The sequence below is a fragment of the Drosophila hydei genome, unplaced genomic scaffold (assembly GCF_003285905.1).
Source record: "Drosophila hydei strain 15085-1641.00,03,60 unplaced genomic scaffold, DhydRS2 tig00000290-arrow-arrow-pilon, whole genome shotgun sequence".
NCBI lineage: Eukaryota > Metazoa > Arthropoda > Insecta > Diptera > Drosophilidae > Drosophila > Drosophila hydei.
In genome coordinates, this window is record NW_022045704.1 from 986,191 (window position 1) to 1,012,522 (window position 26,332).

At 43.1% G+C, this 26,332-nt stretch overlaps 1 protein-coding gene across 4 annotated transcripts in view; it reads left to right on the top strand.

Annotated features, from left to right (window-relative positions):
* Nucleotides 1-26,332, top strand: part of LOC111605570 (extracellular serine/threonine protein CG31145) — a 59,223-nt gene that overhangs the window by 22,772 nt on the left and 10,119 nt on the right. For 3 of the 4 annotated variants that reach the window (XM_023324148.2, XM_023324150.2, XM_023324151.2), the window contains exons 4-8: nucleotides 5,151-5,220; nucleotides 7,170-7,316; nucleotides 7,654-8,555; nucleotides 12,128-12,955; nucleotides 17,392-17,646. In XM_023324148.2, coding sequence (XP_023179916.2) covers nucleotides 7,281-7,316; nucleotides 7,654-8,555; nucleotides 12,128-12,955; nucleotides 17,392-17,646 — 2,021 coding nt within the window. In that variant the 5' untranslated portion in view covers nucleotides 5,151-5,220; nucleotides 7,170-7,280. Of the gene's footprint in view, nucleotides 1-5,150; nucleotides 5,221-7,169; nucleotides 7,317-7,653; nucleotides 8,556-12,127; nucleotides 12,956-17,391; nucleotides 17,647-17,791; nucleotides 18,056-26,332 lie in introns of those variants that run through there. The other variant, XM_023324152.2, reaches the window with a different exon arrangement.

Below are 26,332 nucleotides of genomic sequence, written 5' to 3' on the forward strand. Positions count from 1 at the left end.
CAGCAGCTGAATTCATTTTGCTCGCAATCAGCAGCAGCAACAACAACAAATGTTTGCATATACATAAATATAAATTGGTTCTGTCCATACGACAAACTAGAAACGTCTAGCAGCCTGCCTGCTGGCTCAGTCGCAGTCAGATGTGTCCTGATGCAGCATCAGAGACCCTAGCATTTTTTTTTTTACTTTATCAGTTGGCGCGTTTAACTGGGGCAGCTTTATTTACTTGTGCAACAAATTTTTTTCGTGCGCTCGCTTCGCTTGTTAATTTGATTTTTATCTGGTTTTTATTTTTTACTGACGCCGGCAACTGGCAGCTGGCAACTGAGCGGAGCTGGGCATCTCATTGGCACGTCGTGTATACGCCGTGCTGTCACCTCTGTTGATTTTATTAGGGTCTATTTTTTAAGGTCGTGTCTAGAATGTAGGCTTCATTTTTTACTCGTAACCCAAACGTAAAAAGATTCCCTGCTGTTCACACTTACTTAATTTAATTAATGTTACCTGATTCTGACAACTTTTTTCGCTGCTTGCGCACAACTTTTCGCTCGTTCTCTAAGCCATCAAGCAGTTTAATGTACTCTGCTTGTAACTTACCAATTATGTGCAGTGCTTTAATTACTTCCTGGCCCAGTGCATCCGCTGCCAGCTAGATTTTTATAATAATGATTCCGGATATTTGAGTAGTTGCGAGCATAAGCTGCTAACTACTAACAACCAAGCTAACAACAACAACAACAACAACAGGCAGCAATAACAATAATGTCTCTTGGGGCGCATCCATGCCTTTTGCGTGTATGTATGTGTGTGTGTGTGTGGGGCAAGCAAAAATATATCTGAGCAGAACAAAGGCCGTTGAGAACGACAGCAGCACACTGTGCACAGTGGGTAGAAATGCATATTTTACCCTTCAGATACTGAGTCAAACAAAATATCTATAAAAATCTCACCAAATATCGCTCCTTTTATATATTTTTTTTTTATATTGAATAATAGACAGTTGTCATAGTTTGTTGAGCTTTGTGTGACTTGATGCCACTGTAAACTAAACTTCTTATGGCAACAGCAGTAAAAGCAGAAGCGCTTCAAGTCAGGGTCTAATGATTTCCGCTAGTTTCCGGTCTCGAACTCTATGTCCGTTGCCAACGCTGCGTATGCTCAATTTGAAGCCCAAAAAATGAACTTATTTTTACTTTTACGACACATCCAACCGACTTGAAGTTGTGATTCGTTTGTACATTTGGTAATCATGTAAAATATGTGTACAAAACATTTCACGCAGTACCGGAGGAGTTTTAATCAAATTGCTTGGGGTCAGGAAGGCGCAGCCCGTTAACCAGCGGCAATTGTTACTAATGAAATTGTCTGACAAAATGCGCAGCGGCTGTCGTGTGACTTTGTCTGCAAATCAAATTAAATATAATTGCTTATAATTTGTCAATTTACAAATGAAAAATGCAGAAACCAAACACCGCAAGACAAAATGCACTGCTAACAAAAGCAATTAGCTTGTGAATACAGCAATTAACGCCTAAAAGAGAACATACGACTGTGACATACCCTATAAAGGACTTTCAGTTAAGTGAGCTAAAAAATATATTTAACAAATATCAAATGTATATATACATAATTCGTAGGGTATATGAAGGGTAACATATACTGCGACTGCGCAGGATAAAGGTGCATTGAGCAACATATTTAGCTTGCCATATGCAAACGAATAGTCCGCACAATGCAATTCGCATGCAACAGCCAAATTACGACAACAACTGCAACATCAGCAGCAACAACAATCGACAAAAACAATACAACTCGTTTTGAGTGGTTCCCATAATCAACAAAGCCAACGTCGCGTCGTCGTGTCGTGTGAATTTTTTCGAAACGAACTCCCTCAACATTTTGGTAGATTTCTTGCTGCCACAATTGCGCTGCACTTAACAGTAAGCTCGTTATGAGTGTGTGTGTGTGTGTGAGTATGAGCTGAATGCTGACTGTATGTTACTAGCTACTATTTTCACAATATTTCACGGATACGTGCACATCGCTTTTGTTGGTGTGGAAAAGCGCGCTCTGCCGTTAAATTGCGCACAATTTTGCCTTTTGGCTTAACTAACTGAACGTTCAGCTGTTTGCATTGCCGAGAGCTAGCGATGGCGAGTGCAGCATAGCAGAAAATTATGAGTTAATGGATTTCGTTAAATTCTCAAACAACAACAACATGATTGCCGGCCCCGGCAATTACCACCTATGTAACGCAGTTTGCCAAAGTGTTGTAGCTGTTGACAACACGTGCATGTAGATGCATTCAATTGGCAGAGCATGAAAGTGCTAACTGTCGGCCTGGTCCAAATAACTGCATAAGCCATTTAACAATTTGCAGCATTTTCAAGTTCAATGTTGAAGCCACAGCTGCTTGCTCTACCTGTTCGCGCCTATATCCATATCCATATATATCGTAACGAACTGCGGAAATTGTTTTGCGCCGCGGGAAACTCATTAAGCACACATAACGCCAAGACCACATTGGCCTAGCGCTGACTAATATTCAAATACTCTCGCCCATTTAAATGATAGCGTAAATAAAAATATAATTATTTTTAATTCTTTTATAATTACTGAAAGAGAAAACAAAACGCCAACGTGCGCTATCAATTGAAATCTATTGCTGTTGTCTCTTTAGGTAGAGTATGAACAGATTTTTCAAAACGTACCTTGATTTATAAGTATGCAAATTTGCAATTATTTGGCTTAATGGGTTTCAATAATTATGCCGGAAAATGGGCAAACCACATACGCAATGGGAAATAAAATAAATTTGTCAGTCTACTGCATCTAGTATAATTTATAGAATACATTGAAGTATGGCTCCTGTGCGATAATAAAGCAGGCTTCTTAATTTAATATTTTTAGTTTATTTAATGCACATGTAAATCCTCTTAAATGGATTTCGCTTGACCCAATTATAAAGTTAAATTTTCACTGCATGAATACGTTTCGCTTATACTAATTTATGCATAATTTAAACTCATTATGCACAATTTTAGATTTGTTACTGATTTATTTTTGTTTTAATTATTTCACTATTTTGTCATTTGAAATATTTATGTGATTTATTGACGCAATTGAAAACCCGTATTCAATTGATTTTGCGTGTTATAATGAATTTTCTATACATATTAAATATATTGGGTGTTTTTTTTTTTGAGTTATACATGTTTAATTCACAATAAAACAAAAAAATTATTTTTCATAATTATTTTATTGAATAGAACATTTAATTGCATTAGCTTGTAAATGTGACTGTGGCCATATAGTTGCTGCGTTATTTTCTGTGGATGTAATGGTGCTGCGACGAAAACATGTGGATTATCACTCCAAATGCGCCAATTCGGCTTATTTTCATACCCATTCAGATATGGCTTCATCATTATGTACGCCACAATATGGACGAATTGCACGATAAGTTTGACGAACAGCATTTTTAAGCTCTGCTCAGATTATGTTTATCCATAATGAAACGTCAAACCTAACTTAATAAAACCCAATAATCAAATATTAAAAAGATTGTCAAGTAAAGCAGCGTTGCCAACTCACAGTTCGAAGTCTCTAAAAAATACACCCTATATATGCGGGGTTTAAGTGGGCTGTTACAACGCATATCTAGTTGAGGGATACAATTTAATATTAAATTATATTTTATAAATTTCATTATTGTAATAATTATGCAAATATCAAAAGACTAATTAAGAGGATTAACAGCATAAGGCTGAAAGGCAGATTTCTATTTTCACTTTCCGATAAGCCTATTAAAACTTATTGAGAGCTATGCATTAATTAATTACAATTTAAATAATTTGATCATATCCTATTGTCACATTTTTTTCAAATGCTTACTTAATACATTGCTTCGCTTGGTTTTTCTTAGCTTTGCCTGTCAGCTCATGCTCCCGCTCGACGGCAAGTTGCTGTCGTTGTTGCTTCCTCTTTGAGGTTTTTTCATTTTGTTGTTTTTTAGAAAAGCGAAATTGCATATTTGCTTTTATTATAATAAATACCAATTTAGCTGCCTGCAATTCAATTACGTGAGCCAGCAAGAAATTTCCCTTTTCGGTTTCGCTTTTTTTGCAACAAAAAAAAAAGAAGCAAAACGTGCAGAGTTCGAGTCTCTGGCTGGGCTCATAATCTGAGGCGCATGATCGCGTCGACCAAGTCGTGAGCTTCGTGTATCAATGACTGGATCTTGTGCTTGGGGAGGCTCTCGATCTATCTATTACCACAGCACAATTAGGCGCTGCCATCGGGCAGTTGGCAACCGGCACTTAGGCCATAAGTTTACGTTTATAGAAAAAATACAGAGGCCCGATGAGCGATGACGACAATATAGCCACGTTTGAGTGAATTCGATAATTGTACTTACTGAAGAGCCATGGGCTGCAGTTGGATTGCTGTTGTTCAGCTCTCTTACGTGATATTGCTTTTAAAAGCCCATGTTCATGTGCGGATTTTAATCATTGCATCTGCATAGCATCCCATTAAGTCACACTGTTGCCCATGTTTGATCGAAACAACCTTTGTGCATTATGCATAGGTGCAGGAGCATGGAGGAGTCTGCTGTCCTTTCAGTTGGCCTATTGAAAGCTGCAAGATAGCCAAGCAACAATGTCACTGCTCAAACTAAAGCCCAATGCAAGCCCGAACCACATGAGCAGATAATTAAATTTGATTTGGATATAAATGAATGTAGACTTGTCAGCTGACATTTGTATTCGGCTTAAATTGCTGACTTGTGTGGTTTGCTAGACAATTCAATCAAATATATTGAAATGAGAGTCAATAAATCAATTGTGTATTCAATTCTAATTACTTTAAGCTTCTTGAATTAACAATAATCTATCTCTTGTGCCTAAACATTATATATAAACCGATATAAGAAACAATATGATGTCTACTGAGCCATTAGACAGACAAGCAGAACGGAAAATAATATTCTCTTTATTTTGAGGTCTTTTGTCCATTAATCCAATTAAAATTAGTCTTAAATAAAACCATGTATCTTAGATAATATTAAATAGCGTATTATAGGCAGATAAATTATACGTCGAAATGCTTTGAAATGCTAATATGAAACAAATATTTCACATTATTTACAGTTGGTAATTCATCCTATTTGCATACGAAGGGTCGGCCCCCATTCGGCTGTTAGCTTTTGGAGCTTGTTTGGTAAGTGCTTGTTTGTTGGCTTTTGTTTGCGTTGTTTTGTTGCGCTTGTTATCAATTGCAAACTATTGAATGTGTCAAACCCTGGCCCAATGTGACACGTTTATTCTCGCACCACGGATTAGAATTTTTGGAGCGTCAAAATGCTAACAGCGCGCCACGGGCTATGAGTCAGGTCCAGTTGTCCGGTTGGCCGGTTGGAGCTGTCATCGGCATGTAATATTTGTAGGGCTGTGTGTGTGCGGGTGAGTGAGGGCGCGTGGGTGCGGTAGATGCGTGATGCAAAGTGTTGCATGTTGCATTTTAAATGAATATTTTATGGGCGACATCAGCAGCGAGGCGACGCTGGAAATGACGTTGGCAGCAGCGGTTTGTTGCTGATTGTTTCAGTTGACTGCGTGTGCGAGCGCCTTAAATTATGCAATGCAATTGCAGCGCGTTGCATGCGTGTTGCATTTTAATGGGCGTTCGCCGTCGCTACCCCACTCGCTGCTTTTTATGGCGCATTCAATGAAAAAAATACAATAAAATATTTATAGACAGCGCACACTTTCAATGGCGGGGCATTCCTTAAAGCCAACGCTCGTTCGAAAGTATTCATCATGCAGCTGCTACATCCACAGCTCAAGATAGACAGCGAGCAGGCAAATGCACTCGAGACGACATAAAATGTATGAACAACACCAAGCGAGAATCACATTGTGTATATGGCCGAAGGTCCTGGCCGAGCTACATTCATCTCAATTTATCGCTCCTAGTCGCCTGTCCGTACAGATCGAAGTGTCGTATGCGTATGTCACAGAGCTTTCAGCTAAGACAGGAATAGATGGGTGTAGGTGTGGCGTTGGCCCAGTCTGACTATCAAATGCAGCTGGCCCCCATTTGCCAATCTGTTGCCACTGCAAACAAGTAATTTCACTTGACATGCATTTCTTCCTTTTTGGGAAGGTTGCAGCCCGGCAAAACACAAACAGCTGTAATGCTGCATCAGATAACACGACTCGTCCCGGTTTCAATTTTATCTTAACGTTTTGCTGTGTGCGTGTGTGCATGTATGTGGGTTTCCCAGGCACTTTTGATTATTTTTGTGGTGAAGCCACAAAAAATTGAAAGTACTTCGATTTCAGCTAGCGAAAAGTGGATAAACAGGCACTTGGCTGGGAACTATTTGGATCGATATACAATCATTGGCACGTTGCAATTTAGATAAACTTTCCCATAAAATATCAAATCAAATGAAAAGAGTCAAGTTCAAGTTTGGTAAAGGGAAACGTACCACGACCAGTTTTGCAATTGATTATAATTGAAGTGACTGTAATTGAATATGTTTGTAATAATTTGCCAATTATTAGTACAGATAGATGTTGAATATCTTTAGTCACTGCTATTTCTATGTCAACTGCATATGCGAATCCTTCGATAAACATGAACAGTTGATGCTCTCTAAGTCTCACGTCAAACTTGTAGTAGTTGTAGTTGCTGCTGTTGTTCTTGCTGATAATTTTAGTGTATCTGCTGCCATTGTTTTACGCTTTGCCACTCAAATTGCGTATTTAAAGGGGCTTTAGCCGAGCTACATACCGACTTGCTGGAGCTCAAGCATCCATTCACATTTGAATTGATGCGGCTTTGTCTTTTTGCCACTCGGTTCTCTGAGCAGGTTTGTAGCTTTGTTTGCTATGCATTTGAGAATTGCTTGGCATCAGCACTTAGATGTTTCACACATGCTGTCCATCTCCCATACAATGTTGGGCTTACTGAATTCTGTTGCAGTTGCTGTTTTGTTGCCGTTGTTCTTGCCGTTGCCGTTGCCGTTGCCGTTGCCGTTGCCGTTGGCAATTCGTTGTTTGGGTATTATCCGCTTATGCTAATCTGTCTTACGTTTCAAATTTTCTCTCTTCCATCTCTGCTCTATCTGAATGTCTTTTTTTGGCCACGTTGCTGTGTGGCAGTGTTTTACGGATGAAGAAATTGAGCCGACTTTGAGGCGCACACAAAATTTCCTGTATCCGTAGACTTTGATGACACCCTGAATTCCCAGCTCTCTACTTACTTCTGCTTCAATGTCTCTGTCTTCAAGGATATCGCTGACAAGCAGCGTAAGTACTACCGTTTCCGACGTTGGGTCGCCTCTGAAAAAAACTTATCCGATTATATTTGTAGCTGAGTTGAGTTGACCATAGTTGCCTTTTATGGCTCCTCTGTTAATCTGTTAATAATAATTGTTATCGTTATTATCACGTTTGCTCCCTCTCCAAGTCGTTTTACAAATGCGTTCCGTACTAACCCCAAGAGTTAAGCATGATTTGCCTGAGCGCAGGAATTTTGTAGCGCCAGTCCAATTAACATTACTAAACGGCCAAAAACAAAAGCCACTTCTAGCTGCAAAAGAAATGGAGATAAAAATCTTATTGCACACAATTCACAATTATTCAGGTTAAGCAGGGCAGCGATGCCGGCAGCAATAGCGAACGCAATGCTAACATACGGAATCTGTTTGCGCCTAGTCCGGCGGAGCTGGCCAAACGAAAGGCAGCACGGCAGCGCAGCCAGAGTAGTGTCTGCCTGGATCGAGGCCAGTTGGAGCAAAAGGAGCAACAGGAGCAACTGCAAGTACAAGTGACTCAGCGGGCATACGGGCTGTCCCAAAGCAATCAGGCGCTGAGACGTTCCATGGGACAAATAGCCATCTACAATGGGACTAATGCGAACAATGGTGATTACCAGCGAGGCATATGCCGAGGGGGCGATGGCCCCGACATAAATCAAATGGCAACGACTAGGAATCAATCAGCAATGGAACAATATAAGAACCATTCAAAGGGTAGCCGGGGACGACAGTTCAATGCCTATGGCAGCGAGGACGCTGCATTGGGCGACTGGGCTAACAAGGAAAACAAAGACTGGCAGCCGAGCGCATTACAATTGGCTACAGAGCAACTGCAGGTACAGGAGCAGCAGCCACTTCGTCGACCTTCCTCGACGTGGCACGAACGTAAGAATTGGCAGGCAATGAGCCAGCCAGAAAATTTTATTAACAGCAGCATGCAAAAACAGCAGCAGAAGCAACAGGAGCAAGAGCTGGACCAGCAAACGGTGCAGCTTAAGCTGGCTGGAGTCACTGCCAGCAACAATGTTGACTTTGGTAATGAAATGACATGGGGCAACGCAGCAGAGAAATCGCAGCCATTGAATCACCTGAGACTGCAGCAGAATTCACTTCAGCCTGACACGAGCAAAGCGGACCAGCGGCAAGACGTTTATTCTGCAGCTATTGCTTACGATTACGACGCGGATAAGGTTGATGAGGAGAAACGTCAAAGTATGCACAGCGAAAGGTAAATTGACAAAGCGCACAGCCAAGTCCCCAAGAGAAAAAAACAGAAAAGAAATTAAAACGAAAAAACAGTATTTTCTAAGCAAAATATTTCACAATAAGCAATAGAAAGAAGCGTATAAAATGCTTTAAAACTCAGCAATTCGCAATTTTAATCTGAACTCATTCTTGCTTAATGTTTTTAAATTATTTGATGCTAGGAGAAATTTTATAGTTTAACAACGTTAAGGCTAAGTATCAGATCAAGTCCGTGAAGTTTCACAGCGCAAGTTTTTTTAATTTTTAACTTAGTTGAGAAAATTCGCTGCATTTTCGCAGCTCCAACGTGAAGTTGAGTGAAAATTTGGCCAAATTAGTCAAGTGAGAACTGAAACTAACCTTGACAAGCTGTTTCAATCGAATGGCATTTGCAACAGTTTGTCGGGCATTTGCATATCGGATAACAGTTCGTTTGATTGGCTCGCTCGATTGGTCGATAAGGCAACTGTGCAGTGTTTGTGGCTCTTGATGTCGTTGCTGTTGATGTTGTTGTTGTTGTTGTTGTTGTTGCTGTTATCGTAAGCAGCTCAAGTTTACCCGCTGACAACAATCGCATAAAATCGATAAGTCTTTTGCCAGCCACTCTCGCTTGATATTGTTCGGCATGTCGACAGCAGCAGCAACACCAGCAGTAGCAGCAGCAGCAGCAGCAGCAGCAGCAGCAGCAGCAGCACAATACTCAACATTCTTCAACCTCATTGATGCGTGGCAAACAACAAACAGCTGTAGCACTTGTAGAAGCAGACAGGAGGCAGGGTGCCAGGGTGGCGGTGAACGCATTAAGCGTGTCATTTTTAGCAGCAGTTGCTGTTGCACAATCGCCATTGATTTGATTTAAGTTTGCCGAGTTTGTTAGCGCGTCAAGTTTGTGCGGGTTACGCGTTCACTCGCACTTACAACAACAAAAATTGCACAGCTCTGTGCACCCGCTTGCTCGCTCGCCCTATATGGGGCAACTAGAGATTGCGAACGGGGGCATGGGAAATAGTTTCCGAAAATCAATCATGCGTAGTAGCTGGCGCAGTTGAGAGAGGGCCGACGATGAACCGAGATTCGTGTCGAGTGGGGGGCGGGGGAAAATGCATAATCTTGTTGTCGACGCTGGCAAGTTCACTGACTGAAGCTAATTGAGCAGGAGAAAGGTAGCGGAAAGCAATTTGTCATTTGATTGAAAGTGAGTTTGATTTATACAAAGGGGTCGATAATGAGGCCAGTTGTATCCGCGCCAGATGACGACAAACGGAATAGTTTACGGCCAAATGATTTCAGTATAAGCTATTGACTGGCTTACCAACTGCTGATCAGCCAGAGTGCAGTCTGTGCTTCAGTAAACCCACTATTAATTAACGCTAAGATGTTCAAACGAAGTACTTTGTACTGTAGCTCTAATTGCTTCATCATAAACTGAAGTGAGCCTGCACTTGAGTGTTTCTTATCAGCATATGAGTACGGGCTCTTTCGCACGTTCCACATACATTGAACTCGCCTGCACCTAAACGCGTTGTATACCCATTTTTATTGTTTTCTCTCTTTTGTCTGATTAATAAAACAGAGCGCAAATTGGAAGGGAAATTGCTGTCACTCAATCAGCCAGTGGCGACGTTGTGTGCTCTCGCTCTCACTCTCTTGATGTCGTTGTCGGCAATTGCATTAAAATAAGGCTGTTGCCAGCTGTAGCCAACGTTGCCGCCGTCCCCATCACTCCATCATTAATACACCGCATCAGTTTAATTTAATGCAACGCAGCAATTTTAGCAAAACACCAACAACAACAATGGCAAAGGCAACAGCAAGAGCAAAAGAGCAGAGTTATCGACAATAACATGGGGCAGAAGCAATTGCCATTAACGCGCCTCTAGCTTCCCTTGCCCCTGCTCCGCTCCGCTCGAACTTTTCACTTGCTGGCGCTGGCATTGCAGCTTCGTTGTCGTTGTTGTTGTGGTTGTTGCTGTCGCTTATCAACCATTTGTCGCATTTGTTGTCATTCGATAAATATACGTAGTATCTGCTGCTCCTGCAGTCTATGTAGAAAATCGTCTCAGCATTTGTTCAACTCACGTTGCCGTTGGCGTCTGCATTTGACTGACATTGCAGGGGTGCCGTTTTAACTGGCAGCGTCGATGTCTGCAATTGATTTGATTGTTGCAGGCATTGCGCATATCTCAGATATCTGTTCAATCCTCCAACTCGGCACCACCCCAGCTATGTGCTTCTGTCTGGATCTGGCTGTCAAATCGTCGCGCCATGATATGCAACTCTGATGGGCAACATCGGCAATTGGCACGATATTTGATTTGATTGACATGGCGACTTGCTAAGGCTCGTTGCTTAGTTCAGTTCAGTTGCGGCCCATTTGCAATCTGACGGCACCTTTGTCGTGTTATCTGTCAGGCACTGGTCTAATCAGCTATTTTTGCATATGATTCGTTGCTAAAATTCTATTATACAATGCGACTATGGCTGTCAGCTTAGTTATGTCATGTCAGCAATATGCGGGTTGTAGTGTAAGTTCTCTTCCAATCTGAAAATGCCAATAAATATGCCTCCAGTTTGCACCGACATCTGGCTGTTATCGTATGTCGTCGTTGTTGTTGTTGTTATTGTTTGTACTGAGCTGCATTTAGAAGTTGTTGCTACAAGCACGGCAACAATATTGCCATCGTAGTAGCAGCAGGAACCAATGTGAGCAAGCAACAAGCTTCGTTAAATTTGACCTGGGTATCAGCAGCAAAAACAACAAAGATATATACGGTAAGCCTTGACGAGCCTGTTGTAGTTATAGTTCAAATCCAGATTGTCTGACACATACACACACACACACTCATAGCACACAAAACTGGGCAAAACAACAGCGCAAAAATATGTGCCCAGCCAGACAATAGAAAAAACAACGACGACATCAAAGTTGGCGGCACAAAAAATGGACTCTGCCGCATTTCCGGCAGCAGTCAACATGGCGGATGGTCGTGACGCCGTTTTATGCACAAATAATAAAAAGCAACGCCGCCATGGAGTTGGAAACGTGGCCGTCTCTTCATATTTTTGATGCTCGTTCCCCTCCGTGTTATGGCTCCCAAACAATGGGAGCTTGATGACTTTGTCATGGCGTTTGCAAAAGCATGAAATAAAGTGGCCTAAGAGCAATGTTTCTCTTAAAGCGAATGACACCTTAAGCCGTTGCGACACAACAATTTGACAATTGCAAACTCTTGCTACAATTTGTCGTTGGGCTAGAATTGTTGATCTATGGAGAAGAGTTGTGCTTGTCAGGGTATCAGAACGTTCCACAGTTTGAGTTTGATTTTAAATTTCCTATTATTTTTTATGACGCTCAATAAAATATCAGAACATTGCGAAAACATTTCGATGATTTTTTCTCTCTTTTTTAGCCTTTGTCGCAGTTCTTGTTTATAGTTAGGTTTTTAGTGCCGCGTTTGATTGCATTTCGCACATCAGTCGATTTGTTTCAAGATCTAACTAGCACACATTCAAATGTACTTGCCATTATAATGAAATTCTCTTCTCTATTTGCAGCTGTGCGCAGTTTGCGCCGCTAGCGGAGCGACTGCAGCGATTCCGGCAGCGACAAAAGCGTTACAACAGCGCTGATATTGAAAATACCGACTTATCAGCTGAACAAATAAGCGTTGCCAATTTGCATGGGTACTGCGACGACAACAACAACAACAGCAACAACAACAACTATTGTAAAACTGCTGCTGTTCGACGTTCGAGCGCGAGTGGTGCAGTTGATGCCACCGCGAAATACTCAACTGACGCGTTAGAGGAGGCACCTTGGCAGGGTTTTGACGTTCAGCCGACCGACGTTGGCAACGACGAGGCAGTGCCTCGACGACGTGTACTCATCAAGCGTCGCATTGTGCGCTCGACACGCTCCCGCAGCACTGCAGCTCCACCATCCACTTCTGCCTCGCCTCACAGGTCGGCAGTCAGGCCACAGCCAAAAGAGGACTGTCAGCTCGGCTGGCTTGCAAGGCTACGTACTTTCCGTGGCAGCGGTTTGAACAGCAATCTAAAGGCCGCCTCAACAACGGCTTTTGCCTCATATAATTTGGAAAGCAAGAACAGCAAAGGGAGCACCGCTCCAACACCCATTATGGCCGTCCTGCGTACTATGAAGCTCAAAGAGCGCCTCGCCATTAGCCTAGGCGCGACGCTCGTGCTGCTCACCTTGCTGCTTATTGTGGATGTGCAAATGGACTTTGGAGTTGCCAACCGCCATCTGCTGCAGCAACAGCATCAAAAGCTGCGCTTTGGAAATAACAACGATTACAACGAGGCAGGCACAGCCGGGGCCGGCGGAATGCTGCACGAGTTCAAGCGCAAGTTTCTGCAAAAGAGGTAAGCACCAACTAGGAGATTGTTTTTAAAGTCAGCTTATTAATTGTTAGAGAAGAGAATTTAAGCTGTTGAGAAAGCGCGAGTAATAGAGTTAAAGCCATCATTAAAATGTGTATTGCTATGCTAAGAACATGGCATATGCTAAAAGGAGGAACTCTATAATTCTTTATTAATCAAGAATTCAGAAATAGGCACCAACTAGGAGATTGTTTTTAAAGTCAGCTTATTAATTATTAGAGAAGAGAATTTAAGCTGCTGAGAAAGCGCGAGTAATAGAGTTAAAGCCATCATTAAAATGTGTATTGCTATGCTAAGAACATGGCATATGCTAAAAGGAGGAACTCTATAATTCTTTGTTAATCAAGAATTCAGAAATAGGCGCTGTTCGGTTTATGTTGCAATGAAGTGAGTGGTCTACCCGGTCGTTGGTGGCACTTATGAGTCGGTCATTGATCCCGTTTAAGAATTCCCTATTATTGCACATAATTTAATTTTACAAAATGCAACAAAACTTGCAATAAAGCATGGCTGCCCGGCTATTAAATCATAAATTGCTGCCGGCAGGCAGCAAAAGCTCGCGAGAATTGGAATTCCAGGCAGCGCAAGGGGCAGGACACGTCTGCTGCTGAAGCCAACAACAACCAGGCCATAACCAGGCACGCTAAAGCCGCTTTTTATGCTTGCCTTACCCTCACACACACGCGGCAGCCAATCGGTCGGCTTGCAATTGCGCTTTTACACTGACTTCGACATGCTGCTTCTATTTCAAACCCGTGTACGTGTGTGTGGGTGTGTGTGTGTGGGGAATGGCAGCTTTATGCTGCGGCTGGCGGAAGTCAAGTAATAAAACATAAAAATGACGCAGCAAAACGCAAGACATGCTGCCAAGACAGGCAAGACACGCTTCCGCCTGGGCAAAGTAGCTAGCAGCTCATCCCATAAGCTGCCAGGTGCAGCGCGTGCTGCTCCTTTCCGCCAGCTGCCATTTAGCAAGGGAACATAAAACATCACTGTTGTTAGTTGGTAAACATTTAATTAATTCATAAATCGTTTGGCGTTGCCAGCAAAATGGCTCCTCTAACTACTTGCTGCGACTTGGTTCAGCCAACTACGAGTAGACCAAAGCGTAGAAATTCTTTATGAGCTTCAAATTACTTTTGTAGAAATCTGGCCATCATCATGGTGATGCTGTAGATATTTTTGGTTATCTGTAAATGAATGTAATAATATTAACTGACTTAATTCGAATCCCTTCACTGACCTGCAGAGCAGTGCTCACAGACAGTGGCATCACTCCGAGAAGCAGAAGCACACCTGGTTGCTGGCTCTTGGCTAGCATAAATATGACAAACCGTTGTTGACTTGGATTTAAATTGTAGAAGGATATGTTGTAGATCTCATACATGAATGTTTCACTCTGAAAAAGAATAGTAGGTGTCACATAAATTAAAGATACTTAACTAAGACATACGCAATTCTCGAGTATTGTGCCAAGTATGCAATAGAGATACAAATTGGGAACGATAACACAGATATAGCAATAGCCACCTATCCAGTCGCTAGTGAGCAGCGAAAAGATTGTTATAACAATGCATATTGCAGACGTTGCGACCTGAATGGACACCAAAACAGAAAACATGTCGTTGCACTGATCTATGAACCTAAATAGAACCACAGATTAGTCAGAGGTGCAGTTGGTTGATGGTTACTTACTCTGTGTAGGTCTGATGCCACTTGGCAATGTCGATCAGCAGATTTGAGGCTTCCTGATGTATTTCAACCTTGTCTTGCTTTTCGCTGTGTGTATTCAGCCGATCAACCTTCAGTTGCAGGACATCGGCATAGACAAACGATTGCATCAAGTATACGATGATAATCATGTCGCCCGAATACAAGCCAAGTCCGCCCAATACAACGCACGTGCAGTGCATGCCTTGAGTGACCCATGCACCCCACTCGGTGTTCACATCGACACCAGGTAGATGAAAGTGCATGATTAAGTTTAGTTTGCCTGTTACAAAAGATGCCACAAGAGCCGCGAAGATCATTCCAAAGGGGCCAACCACGTAACTTATGCCAACCACAATTAGAAAGCGTCGCACTTTGTGGCAGCTGCGCAGAAGCACTTGAGAGTATCTGGCATCGTCTTCCTTTTCGAAATCCGCATAGATTTTCAACAGCTGCATGTACAGCTGGGATACTGTACGTCCTGAAGTGAGTCCCATGTACATCTTGGCGCAGGCTTGGACCACGCTGCCACTCATGGCACATGCCTGTATCATGAACATCCAGTTGCCATGGAACTCCTTAGCTATTGTCGAAATTGTAAAGATGAAGTACATTAAAATCAGTACCACTATGCTGCTGGTAATAGCATTGAACCGATAATTCGGATCGTAGGCATCGACACCTACGCATCGCGTTATGAACCGCACAAAGCGCATTATTTCATTAAAGTTTTCACTTGGTCGGGACGACATTTTGAACTCGAATAGCTCTTCGTACACCGAACACATTTTATACCTTTCAATTTGTGACTTTGTCCAGCTGCATTTGACACTGTGCTGTCTCCATTGCAGCTTTACGCACTCTCACGGCTTTCAAATTAGCTTAACGAAACGCGTCACCTGAAGCAGCAGATTGCGCTACTCATGATACGTGACAGTTTAATGAGTAATCGTCATTAGCTTAATTAAATGCCACATCACTCGATGCGTATCGATGGCATTGACAAATCTATCCCATTGCTTGTTAACTACAATTCTGATTGATCCAATAGGTTTTAGATAAGATAATACCAACAAAATTGGCGGACGAATAAAAGAGTCTCAGTCAGATTGAAGCTAAATATCTAATCTGAACTACATTTTATCACTTAATGGACTGATTAGGGATTCTTCCATTGATTATTAGCTTCAATCCTTTCATGACAATATAAATTACCATGTGGATCCATAGAAGAAACTTTACGATATGTAATAGCTATTAGTTGTCTATCTGAGAGTTGGCCAGCTGCAGGTGACACGATTCCACCTTTGCTATTTGTATTAAATACAATTTAATTAGCAACGTTCCATTACCAACTTGATGGAAGGCCATGCAGGGTTCAGCTGCACCACGCATGCCACGTGACAGTTTAATGAGCAAAACTTTGTCATTGGCTTAATTAAGTGCAAGCCACATCGGGCATCGATCCGTGCAACGTAATGCTTTGGTGCTTTGTTGCCATAATGCCATCATGCTGCATTACATTGTTGATGCTAAATAATGCCAATGACCAAGCTGCCACGTGGCCAGTTAGCCACAACCATATAAGTTGCTCCAACCAGAGAATCAATGTGGTGCGTTGCATAACGATCTAAATGGAGTTTCATCTCTTCTGCACACTTGTAACTTGTTGGAATTGGAATTGGCTTGAAACATATATATACATGCGACAAAGTAAGCTGATTGCCACATATAATGGCATAATGGCATTATTCTGTGTGCCGTGGCATTAAAAGCGTGAAATCTGCAGAGTCTCGTTGAGAGGTAGACGTTATGAGCCCTTCGGCAACGCCAGCAAAGACAGCGGGTGGATGGATGCCAGGATCTGTTGCGGCTGTAAAGTTTAAAGCTTGCCGGCAACTGTTAATTGAAAAAGTTTCGCACTTCAGACGCTGTTGCACATGTGCGTACCTTTTGAGTGACGCCCTGAGACAGGCAGATAACAGAGACATATAATATAGAGTGAAACGGCAATGGTTTGAGAACGAACCAAAATTGTTGCACACTTAAAAATTTAAGCGACAATGCAGAAAGTTTTGCGGCGGAGACGAAGCAATTTGCAAGACTTGATTTGCGCCAATGCTCAGCTTAAAAACCCTTCGCTTAATGATGCGACAACAACATCAACAACATGAACAACAACAACATCGAGCGACTTTTCCATGTGCATCCCAACTTGTCGTAGGCATATTCGAAATTCATTTTAATGACCAAAGAGAGCAGCACTCAAATTACGACAAGCACACGAGCAACTTTTCGAATATTGTGATAACGAGCAACTGACTGCACTCTCTGCTCCAAGGTCAATTTGAGCCAAACAACGGCAACTGTGATGAATTTACTGCAAAATCATATAGACGTAGCTCAGTTTTCTTAGAACATAGTTGTAAGTAAATATTTTCCGTATGCATGTAAGTCTTATTCACTGAAATTCTGGTCAACTTAAATAGGCGTATGTATGCTAGTTTGGCCTTAGATTAAACGTAGCTAAATTGCAGCTGAACCAGGCTGAAAGGCAAGTCCTGAAGTGCGCAGCTTGGGCCACTCGGCTGTGCGAGCAGTGCCTTCGTTGAGCACCAGGCACTTGTAGATTGCAATTAGCGTTCATTGACTCAGCCTTTTTTACATACTAGCTCAAAGAGAAAATAATGTTTTGCCTTCTATTGCAGCAACTCTTCTGGTTCCAAGGAGGCCTCCACTCCGGCGCTAACGTCGGGCAGTCAAGGTGCCGGCACAGCGAGTGGCCAGGAGGGGGTCATCTCTGGCTCCACGCTATCAACGCGAAAGCCCAAGCCGCACGATCGGTATATGGACCTGCAGCAGCTGCTGTCGGTCGAGGACTATATTCATGTCATAGTTGATAATGAGCCAGATGTGACGATTAACAATCCGACGCTCGGCGAGATGTTGCACCGTGAAGTTGGGTAAGTGATATTGAGTCGTTAGGTGTCATTGTTAATGGCAGACGCGCGGAAGTTGGACGAAAAATTCAATTTCCCTTGGGCGGAAGACATAATGCTTAGTGTTTTACCTTCTTGCTTACCTTCGCACTTTGCTTTGCATTGGCAGATTACGGTTTCACTTACAGCAGGCACGCACAGTATTTGTGGAGACATCCAACCGCCTGAACCGACTGAACCACCTGAACCACCTGAGCCACCCATCAAACTACATAACTTTTCAGCCTGCCTGTGTGGCATACGATTGAAGCAGTTACGGTTCGTTTTGGCTTTGGCTGAAATTGAAATGATTTTTATTGAAATTTACGCTCCATTTACGTGACACGTTTACGTTTTAGATATTTGCTCTAACGTTAACGTTTTCGCCCCAGCTCTATTTTCTCATAAGTGTTGCTTGATTGTTGTTGCTGCGTGGTTGATGCCGCCGCTTCAGCCGTTGCTGCTTTTGTTGTTGGCACTGTTGACAACGATTGCACGCCTGATGCCATTCGCTGATAACACTGATGAGATTTTAGCGCTACGTAACAGTACTTGTCTCAGCAGTGCGTATACGTAATTTTATATGAGCGCAATCAAATAAAATTGCAATAAAGAAATCAATGCGAATTGCGTACCGCGCACTCGTCTGGTAATTTCCTCGGCTCTCATGTAACGCAGCAGTGGAATTTCCTTCTCTACAAATTCATTTCAATCCAATGACAAGTAATCAGCTTACGTTGCATCTCCCACCAAAAATATTCAAGCGTTTTTCGAGACAGTTTTGGCAGTCTTTATCAAAATTGAAAACGTGGCGTATGAGTAATTTCATTTGCTCGAATAGTTGGCGTACACTCCCACACACACAGAAGAAAAAACGAAGTAGAAAAGTAAGTAAAATAAAAGAAAATTGGAAAAATGCAAAGTGGTTAAAACTTGTCAAGCTGAAAGTATGTTGTTCCTGTCGCTGGTGGTTCGGTTGGCTGCCAGCGCTCTGTGGGCGTTGGCATTAGCATAAAATGCTTGATTTTCTAATTTATCGCACATCACCGAAACGGAGCCAAATGTTTTTTGCGCTGCACGTAGCACAAATGCAAATTTCATTAACAAGCGAAATTGCTTGCAGTAAATGTGCAAAAAAAGTCGAGTTCACGAAGCGTTCTAGCTACAAAGTGCTCGAAGAGTAGATACCCTATATTGCAATCTCAATTGCAATTGGATTCCATTTAATTTATTTTCTTAACCACAATTAAGTTAAATACATATCCACACTTGTGTCGTAATGTCTTTAATATGATAGTCGCAATTAGATCTGTGAAAAGGTTCTACTGTTACAGCTTTCATCAGTGATATCTCATTAAAATGCCGCCTCACTCGTTGGCTTTGCTGGCTGCCACAGCAGGCGCGTGCCGAGCTCATGTGGCTGATGCTGCCCTCGGCCCTCTCTCTCTATTGTTAGAGTGCGGTTTGTGGCAGCGCTGTCAGCAGTTTTGTGACAGTACAACGGTGCTCAGCTGGCACCAGCGAAAAATGCAGCAAAAATGTCAACTAACAGAATGAAAATGTGCCTAGAAATTACAATATGAAATATGAGTAGTCTATTGTACTAAAAGAGCAGGTAAGCTAGGCTCACTATATTGGCTAAAATATAATTACGAAAATCTTGGTGGTCTTCATGTTGTGCTCTGCCTGTGATTTACCATAAGCCACGGAGTCCTGCTGTTAGCCCGTTATTTCTTCTCGTGGCGTGCACTTAATTAGTATGACAAATTTTTAATTAGCCCACAATTGCGACCACGTTGAGCTGGGAAAGCAATCTTATTTCGAGCGAATTACAGTCAAATAACAACGCAACAAGAAAATGAAAAAAAAACCACCTACTGCAAGCTAAGCAGCTGTTGCCTCCGATCCGCTCCGCATTGCGGTGGCCGTAATAAAAGACTATGCTCAATGTCGGCGAGTGTGTTAAACTAAAGTACGCTGACATTTTGCACAGCTAGCATGGATATTCCTTATTCAGTTGGCATCGCAGCTGCAGCCAGCTAGCTGTCACTGCCTTTAATGCTCGTGGTCGTGCCCGTGCCCCAGCGAAAGTTTATCCTTGTTGCCAGGCAAACGCAACAATATAAGTTTAATTTTCGTTTTACGCGTTGTTCTTGCGAACTCAGTTCAAAGTGTCCGCCCGTCGCCTGTCGCCTGTCGTCTGTCGTCTGTCGGTTGTTGGCTGTCGACTGTCGGCTGTCGGCTGTCGTCTGTCCATGTTGAACGTAGTCTGTAGCTGAAATGTTGGCCGCGGTTGCGTTGTTGGGCTATTCGCTGGTTGTCTGCTCGCCACAATTTCGCACGCACAAAGTTTTTCACTTTCTAAGCACACGCCAGCGCTCTAGAAGTGCCTGTGGCTTGGCCTGGCCTGGCCCAGCTGTAACCGGAATCGACAATGGCAAAGTTTACTGACGTTTTCTTATGCCAAAATAATTATGGGGCGGAGTTTAAAAACAACCAACTCGGGGCAATCGCGATATACTACCGGCTCATAGCACTTAATATACCCACTAGATGTATAAACAATAACAAATAAAACAAACAAAACTAAAACTACTGGAACCGAAAGCTAGACACTTGCACTGAGCTTACCGACCCAAGAGATTTAATTAGGTTTAAGCTCTAATTCAAGGATCTAATTTATATTTTGTGCATCTTCATAAATGTAGTGAGGCTATGAAAATGAAGAGACAAAAATATGTCAGGCGACAGCTGGAAATGGGTTTTATATTAAACTAAACGCTATTCAAAAGTAATTCTGTAAAGAAATTTTTAAAACTTTTAAAACATAATTTAATTTGTAAGGAAGAAAAGAGAATTTAATTTACATCTAACTTGCCTAATCACTTTGATTAATAATTATTCCATTGTAACTGATTTGCACAGTTATGATAGCTATGCAACGCTCATACAATTATTCCAGTCTTAAATTCTAACAATATGTTGACATATTATGTAACTTGTTGCTTTGCCTGTGCCTGAACATTATGGGAGTACAAACGCTGCATAAGTTAGGTATGTAGCGCAGACGTGTCACATTCAGTTTGCAAACTTTTCTATCCAGTTCTTCTAATTGTTGCAATAGTTTTGTAACTTATACAATGCACAAGTTGTCGTTTGCATGTAATGCGATTTGCGAAGTTTCATTACGCATTGCTTTGCTGCATATGTTGGATATATATGGAATCCAAAGCTTACAGTAAGCTATCGCTGCAAGCCGGACGGCAACCTCAACATATTGCCAGCCGGACAGCATCTTGTGATTAGTCAATGTCTGAAGGAGCCGCTTCATCAATTACGCAGCTTTCCAGCTGCCCCGACCCTTGTGGCATTTGACAAATGAAACCTGCACGGAAATTGGTACAGAGCAGCCAGTGTAGCCGCAGTGTTCAGCACTGGCTGGAATGAACTATGACCCGTGCCGCTGTGCGCTTGTCAAGTGCCGACCGCACTTAGCAGCTGCGCCTGCAACCTCAACATGAACCCTCGTCAATTTCTTGGCAATTTCATGACAATTGCCAACTGCTGCCAAAGGAAGCCAATTCAACTGCTGTTAATTGCAGACCGAGTGGACGCTTTAAAGGCAGCTCACATATTTCATCAAAGCCTTTCAACTTCTGTGCATACACTTAGCACACTCATTACGCAGTCAAGGTAGACAGGAAGTTGTCGCCATTTTCGTAAAAAAAAACGTTAAAATATTGAAAGTCATTTTGTGCCGGTCGCTGCACAAAGGGGGCTGAGCTTTCAGACATTTATTTCCTTCCTGCCACCTAGAGCAGGTGGTGACAGAAGGTATGCAAAGAGCAGAAGGGCAGCAGAGCAGCAGAGTTGCCGAGCACAGGAAGCAGCCTTAAAGCATTGACTGCGTGAAGTATCACAAACGTCATCCAGCAAATTATGAAAAGGATTTAAGCCGGGCCACGACCACTAAGTTGACTCTGGTCCAACAGCAGCAAGCCAGCCAGTTAACCAGCTAGACAGACCGGCCAGACCGGACAGACGGGAACAGCAATCATTGTAGTTGGCTGTGACGACAACGGCAAAGGGAAAATAAAAGAAAACGCTGAAAAGGACGATGTCCATGGGAGTTACGTAAGTGCAGTCGAGCTGGTTGTTAGCTGTTAAAAGAGTTAGACGAATGCAGACTACATTATCATGATAAATATGGCACACAATGCCGCAGACATTTGCCCATTGCTCATGCTGTGAATTGTTGGCCCTCTGGCAAAACTCGTACAACTTGACCAGCAGCAACAGGACAAAGCTTTTCAACAATTCAATTTGTCACTTCGTGTCCTTCTTTTGGTATTTATTTAGTATATCTTTTGGTAATTTCTTGGATGATAATTTGCCTACCGCTTGTACCCCTCGCCCAAAAGTATGCAACGGACATTTCAGCTAAGTATTTTTGGGCGCATTTTGGTCACAATTTTCAATCGGATTTAATGCTTACTCCTAGAAAGTCGGGCAAACTGCAAAACTGCTTAAATAAACTGTTTCAAATGCGCATAGAGAAAGACAAAAAACAAGTCCAAAGGAGAGTTGAAATTGAAGAGGCAGAGCGAAGGAAAATAAGAGAAAGAAGTGCTGGGTCTGGGTCTATGTGCTGGTAAATGTGGTAAAAAAGCAATTCCTTTCTTTTTTACTGGCTATCGCCAGCTGGAGATGCCAAGCAACGTACTGGAAGAAAAATCGTCAAAGGCAACGATTTCTTTCAAGACTGTGAGGATTACAGCGAAAAAATGCGTGCTCCTCGGTGTGCGCGTGTGTGTGCATTAGGGTTTGTCGATTGATTCAGGGCAAACGGGAGAATGCATTTGAAAACCAAATTGGCATGGCACATCAGTCGTTCGACCTGTAAAGACGTGAATTCGAACAGCCTTCGCTTAAGCTCTACTGCTGCAGAGTTCTAAAAATAGAACTTTGCGGTGCATTCTTCAACGCAACAGCAACAAAAACCGCACACGCAGCGTTTTCTTATCGCTTGCTTCCGCGTAACTCAATTGCTTTAATTGCAATTTACGAAATTTCGTCGCTTGGCGCGAGTGCGCCTGCACTCAAAAGCACAATCCGCGATGACATCTAATGTCAATAACCTCGCTACAGCTGTAAAGGTAAATGCAGAAATGCAAGCCCAGCTTAACGTTGTGATGGCAAATAGGCAAGCCTCCATCATGCCAATAAACTCAAAAATAGATATCGCCTCCGTGCAAGGCATCACTAACAACAAAAACACGAAACGTAAACAGCCAAATTCACCAAAAACCATCAAGAAAAGGCTCATCTTCGACGAACCAAGCACCAGCAATGCAGCATTAATATCAGAAAATCGATTTTCACTGCTCGTAGAAGAAGATGAAGACTACAGCGAATCACCTGTAGCTCCAGAAGCCCCAGTATTGACCGACCAGCAAACTACTCCGAAACCTCGTCCGCCCCCCATATGGTGTCCAAACATCAAGTCTGTGGCCCTACTTCAACAGATAATAGATAAAGTAATTGATGCTAAATCATACGTAATTAAGCCAAAGAAGAATAACATAGGTGTATTAACCCAATGCAGTGAGGACTATCGCAGAGTTATAGACCACTTTACTAAGCTGGAATTGGAGTTCCACTGCTACCAGCTTAAGGAGGACAAACCATATAGAGTCGTGTTCAAAGGGCTTCACTCCAGCACTGATACAACACTAATTAAAAAGGAATTGGAAACCAAAGGCCACACAATTACAAATGTGCACAACCCACTGAGCCGTATGGACAAAACACCGCTAAATATATTTTTTGTTGACGTGGCTCAGGCCCCCAACAACAAAGAAATTTTGGACATTCGAGTTGTCTGCAGGCAACGCTGCACAGTGGAACTGCCAAGAAGATACAACGACCTGACACAATGCCATCGCTGTCAAGAATTTGGACACACACAACGCTACTGCCACAAAGCTCCCAGATGTGTGCGTTGCGCCGGGAAACACGCATCCAAAGACTGCACCCGCGAAAAGGACCAGGCACCAACTTGTGTGCACTGTGAGTTACAGCACCCAGCCAACTATAAGGGCTGCCAAGTATACAAGCGGTTGCGCAAATTGCAATCCCCAGCACAAAAAAGGAGTCCCACACAAACACCGTCTACGGGTCCGAGTACTGCTTCCGAAATTACAAGGCCCCGGAGCATTACCCAAGCCACGAGCTTTGCAACGCCTATTAGTGGTGTTTCTTACGCACAGGCCGCTAGAGGTGGACCGTCAAATAAGAATACCACAAGTGACACTTTGTTCACTGAAATGCTTCAGCAACAACAACGTCAGTTTGACGCAATTAATGCCGAGCTCAAAGCGATGCGAGAAGTACAATCCCAACAAGCAACCATGCTAAACAGTTTAATGGCCATCATAACCAAGCTTGCCTACAAATAATGGCTTTACGTGTGGGTATCTGGAACGCCAATGGCCTGAGAAACAAGACTCAGGAACTGGCTGCGTTTCTCTCACAAGAAAACATAGATATAATGTTAATAACAGAAACTCATGAGTGCCCCACTACACAAATTTTCGGATACGAACACTATCAGGCTCATGGTGAAGGAGCAAACTGCTTTGGTGGATCCTCAATCCTCATACGAGCAACAATACCGCATACACCTTTACTGCCAATTTGCAACGCAACAATGCAGGTCTCAGCCATCACCCTGCCTACGTCTATTGGAGCGATCGAAGTTGCGTCAATTTATCTTCCGCCAAACACTGGTCTGTGTGATCATCACATGGAACAGGTTCTAGGCCAAAGGTTGAATAAGACCCTCATCGGCGGCGACTGGAATGGATGGCACCCATTTTGGGGAAGCAATAGTGCGAATCGTCGCGGAGAAGTCATATTTGAGGCGATTCAAAACTTACAATTCAGCATATTGGCGACTGGAGCCCCCACCCGTTACCCAATTAATGGACACAGGCCCTCGGCAATCGACTTCGCTGTCTACAAAGGCATCTGTGACCGGCAATTGACCATTGAAGAATCCTTGGACCTATCCTCTGACCACCTGCCACTAATAGTCACAATCCACGCGCAGCCACAGCCCTTGCCCATTAGGAAACAACTACTGCCAGCAGGATCAGATTTAGGAGTCTTTAGGCGCGAGCTCCATTACTCTTTGCACATAGAAATGGAACTTAACACTCCTGAAGACGTGGACTACGCAGCAAACAAACTGCAGGAAGAAATAGTCAAAGCTGCGCACCAAGCCGCCCCACCATCTTGCCAAACAAGACAACAGTCTCCGTACAACATCCCCCTCACCTTGGAGGCCCAACACCTACTAATACACAAAAGATGGGCCAGGAGACGCTGGTTAAGATTACGCACGCCTGATGCCAAATCCATGTACAACGAAGCCACGAGGCATCTTAAAGCTGCTCTCGCCCTGCTTCAAAAGAGGTGTATCAGCGATGCGCTGGTACGAGCTGAATCGCCCACTGACGCAGAGTTTCAATTATGGAAATTTACAAGAAAGCTCAAACGGCAGCCAATACGACGTCATCCCATTCGGAGCATTTCTGGTTCCTGGCACATTGGAGACGAAGCTCAAGCTGAGGCTTTTGCAAACCACCTTCAAGACCAATTCACGCCGGTGATTACCGCAGAGGCCTCAGAAATCGAAGCAACAGAAGACATCGTTCTCTCGCCCCTCCCAGCTGAAGACCAGATAACTGGATGTACAAAAGAAGAGGTTCTTGAACACATCAGAAGAGTGAAGGCAAAAAAATCCCCTGGATATGATCTAATAAACGGCAGAGTCCTTAGAGCACTGCCTGACTCCACCATAGACTACATAACTATGGTGTACAACGCCATGCTCCGCATCCGGCACTTTCCAGCCTGCTGGAAGCGCGCCGTGATTGTGATGATTCCTAAGCCTGGCAAACCCGTGGGAGAAATTGAGTCGTACAGACCAATTAGCCTGTTGCCAGTACTCTCCAAAATATTCGAAAGAATATTTCTGGAACGAGTACTGACACATCTGGGACGCCAGGAGGCCATTCCAAACCATCAGTTTGGCTTCAGGAGACAGCATGGAACACCGGAACAGGTTCACAGAGTTGTGCACCATATCCTTGGAGCCTTTGAAGAAAAGATGTACTGCTCTGCCGTCTTTTTAGACATCAAACAGGCGTTTGATCGAGTTTGGCACCTGGGACTGCTGCAGAAAGTGAGGACCACCCTTCCAGCCCCATTTTTCGCGTTGCTATCCTCATACCTTATTGGAAGAACCTTCCAAGTGTCAAGGGGGCAAACAGTATCCTTGACTAGACCAATTATGGCTGGAGTACCACAGGGTAGTGTTCTAGGCCCAACACTTTATACTTTATTCACAGGAGATATGCCAACTCCCGAGCCAAATATAGGAAGTACAGATGCAGTACTCATAGCGACCTATGCAGATGACACCGCCATCTTATCACGTCACGTATCTGCGCAAGAAGCTTCAGACTCACTACAAAAATATCTGGACTCTTTCGGACGCTGGGCAAAACGGTGGTGTATCACCATTAATGCACAAAAGTCTGTACATACTACCTTCGCCACTAGAAGAGGAGATTGCCCAAGCGTTGCATTGGGGCCCACTATTCCC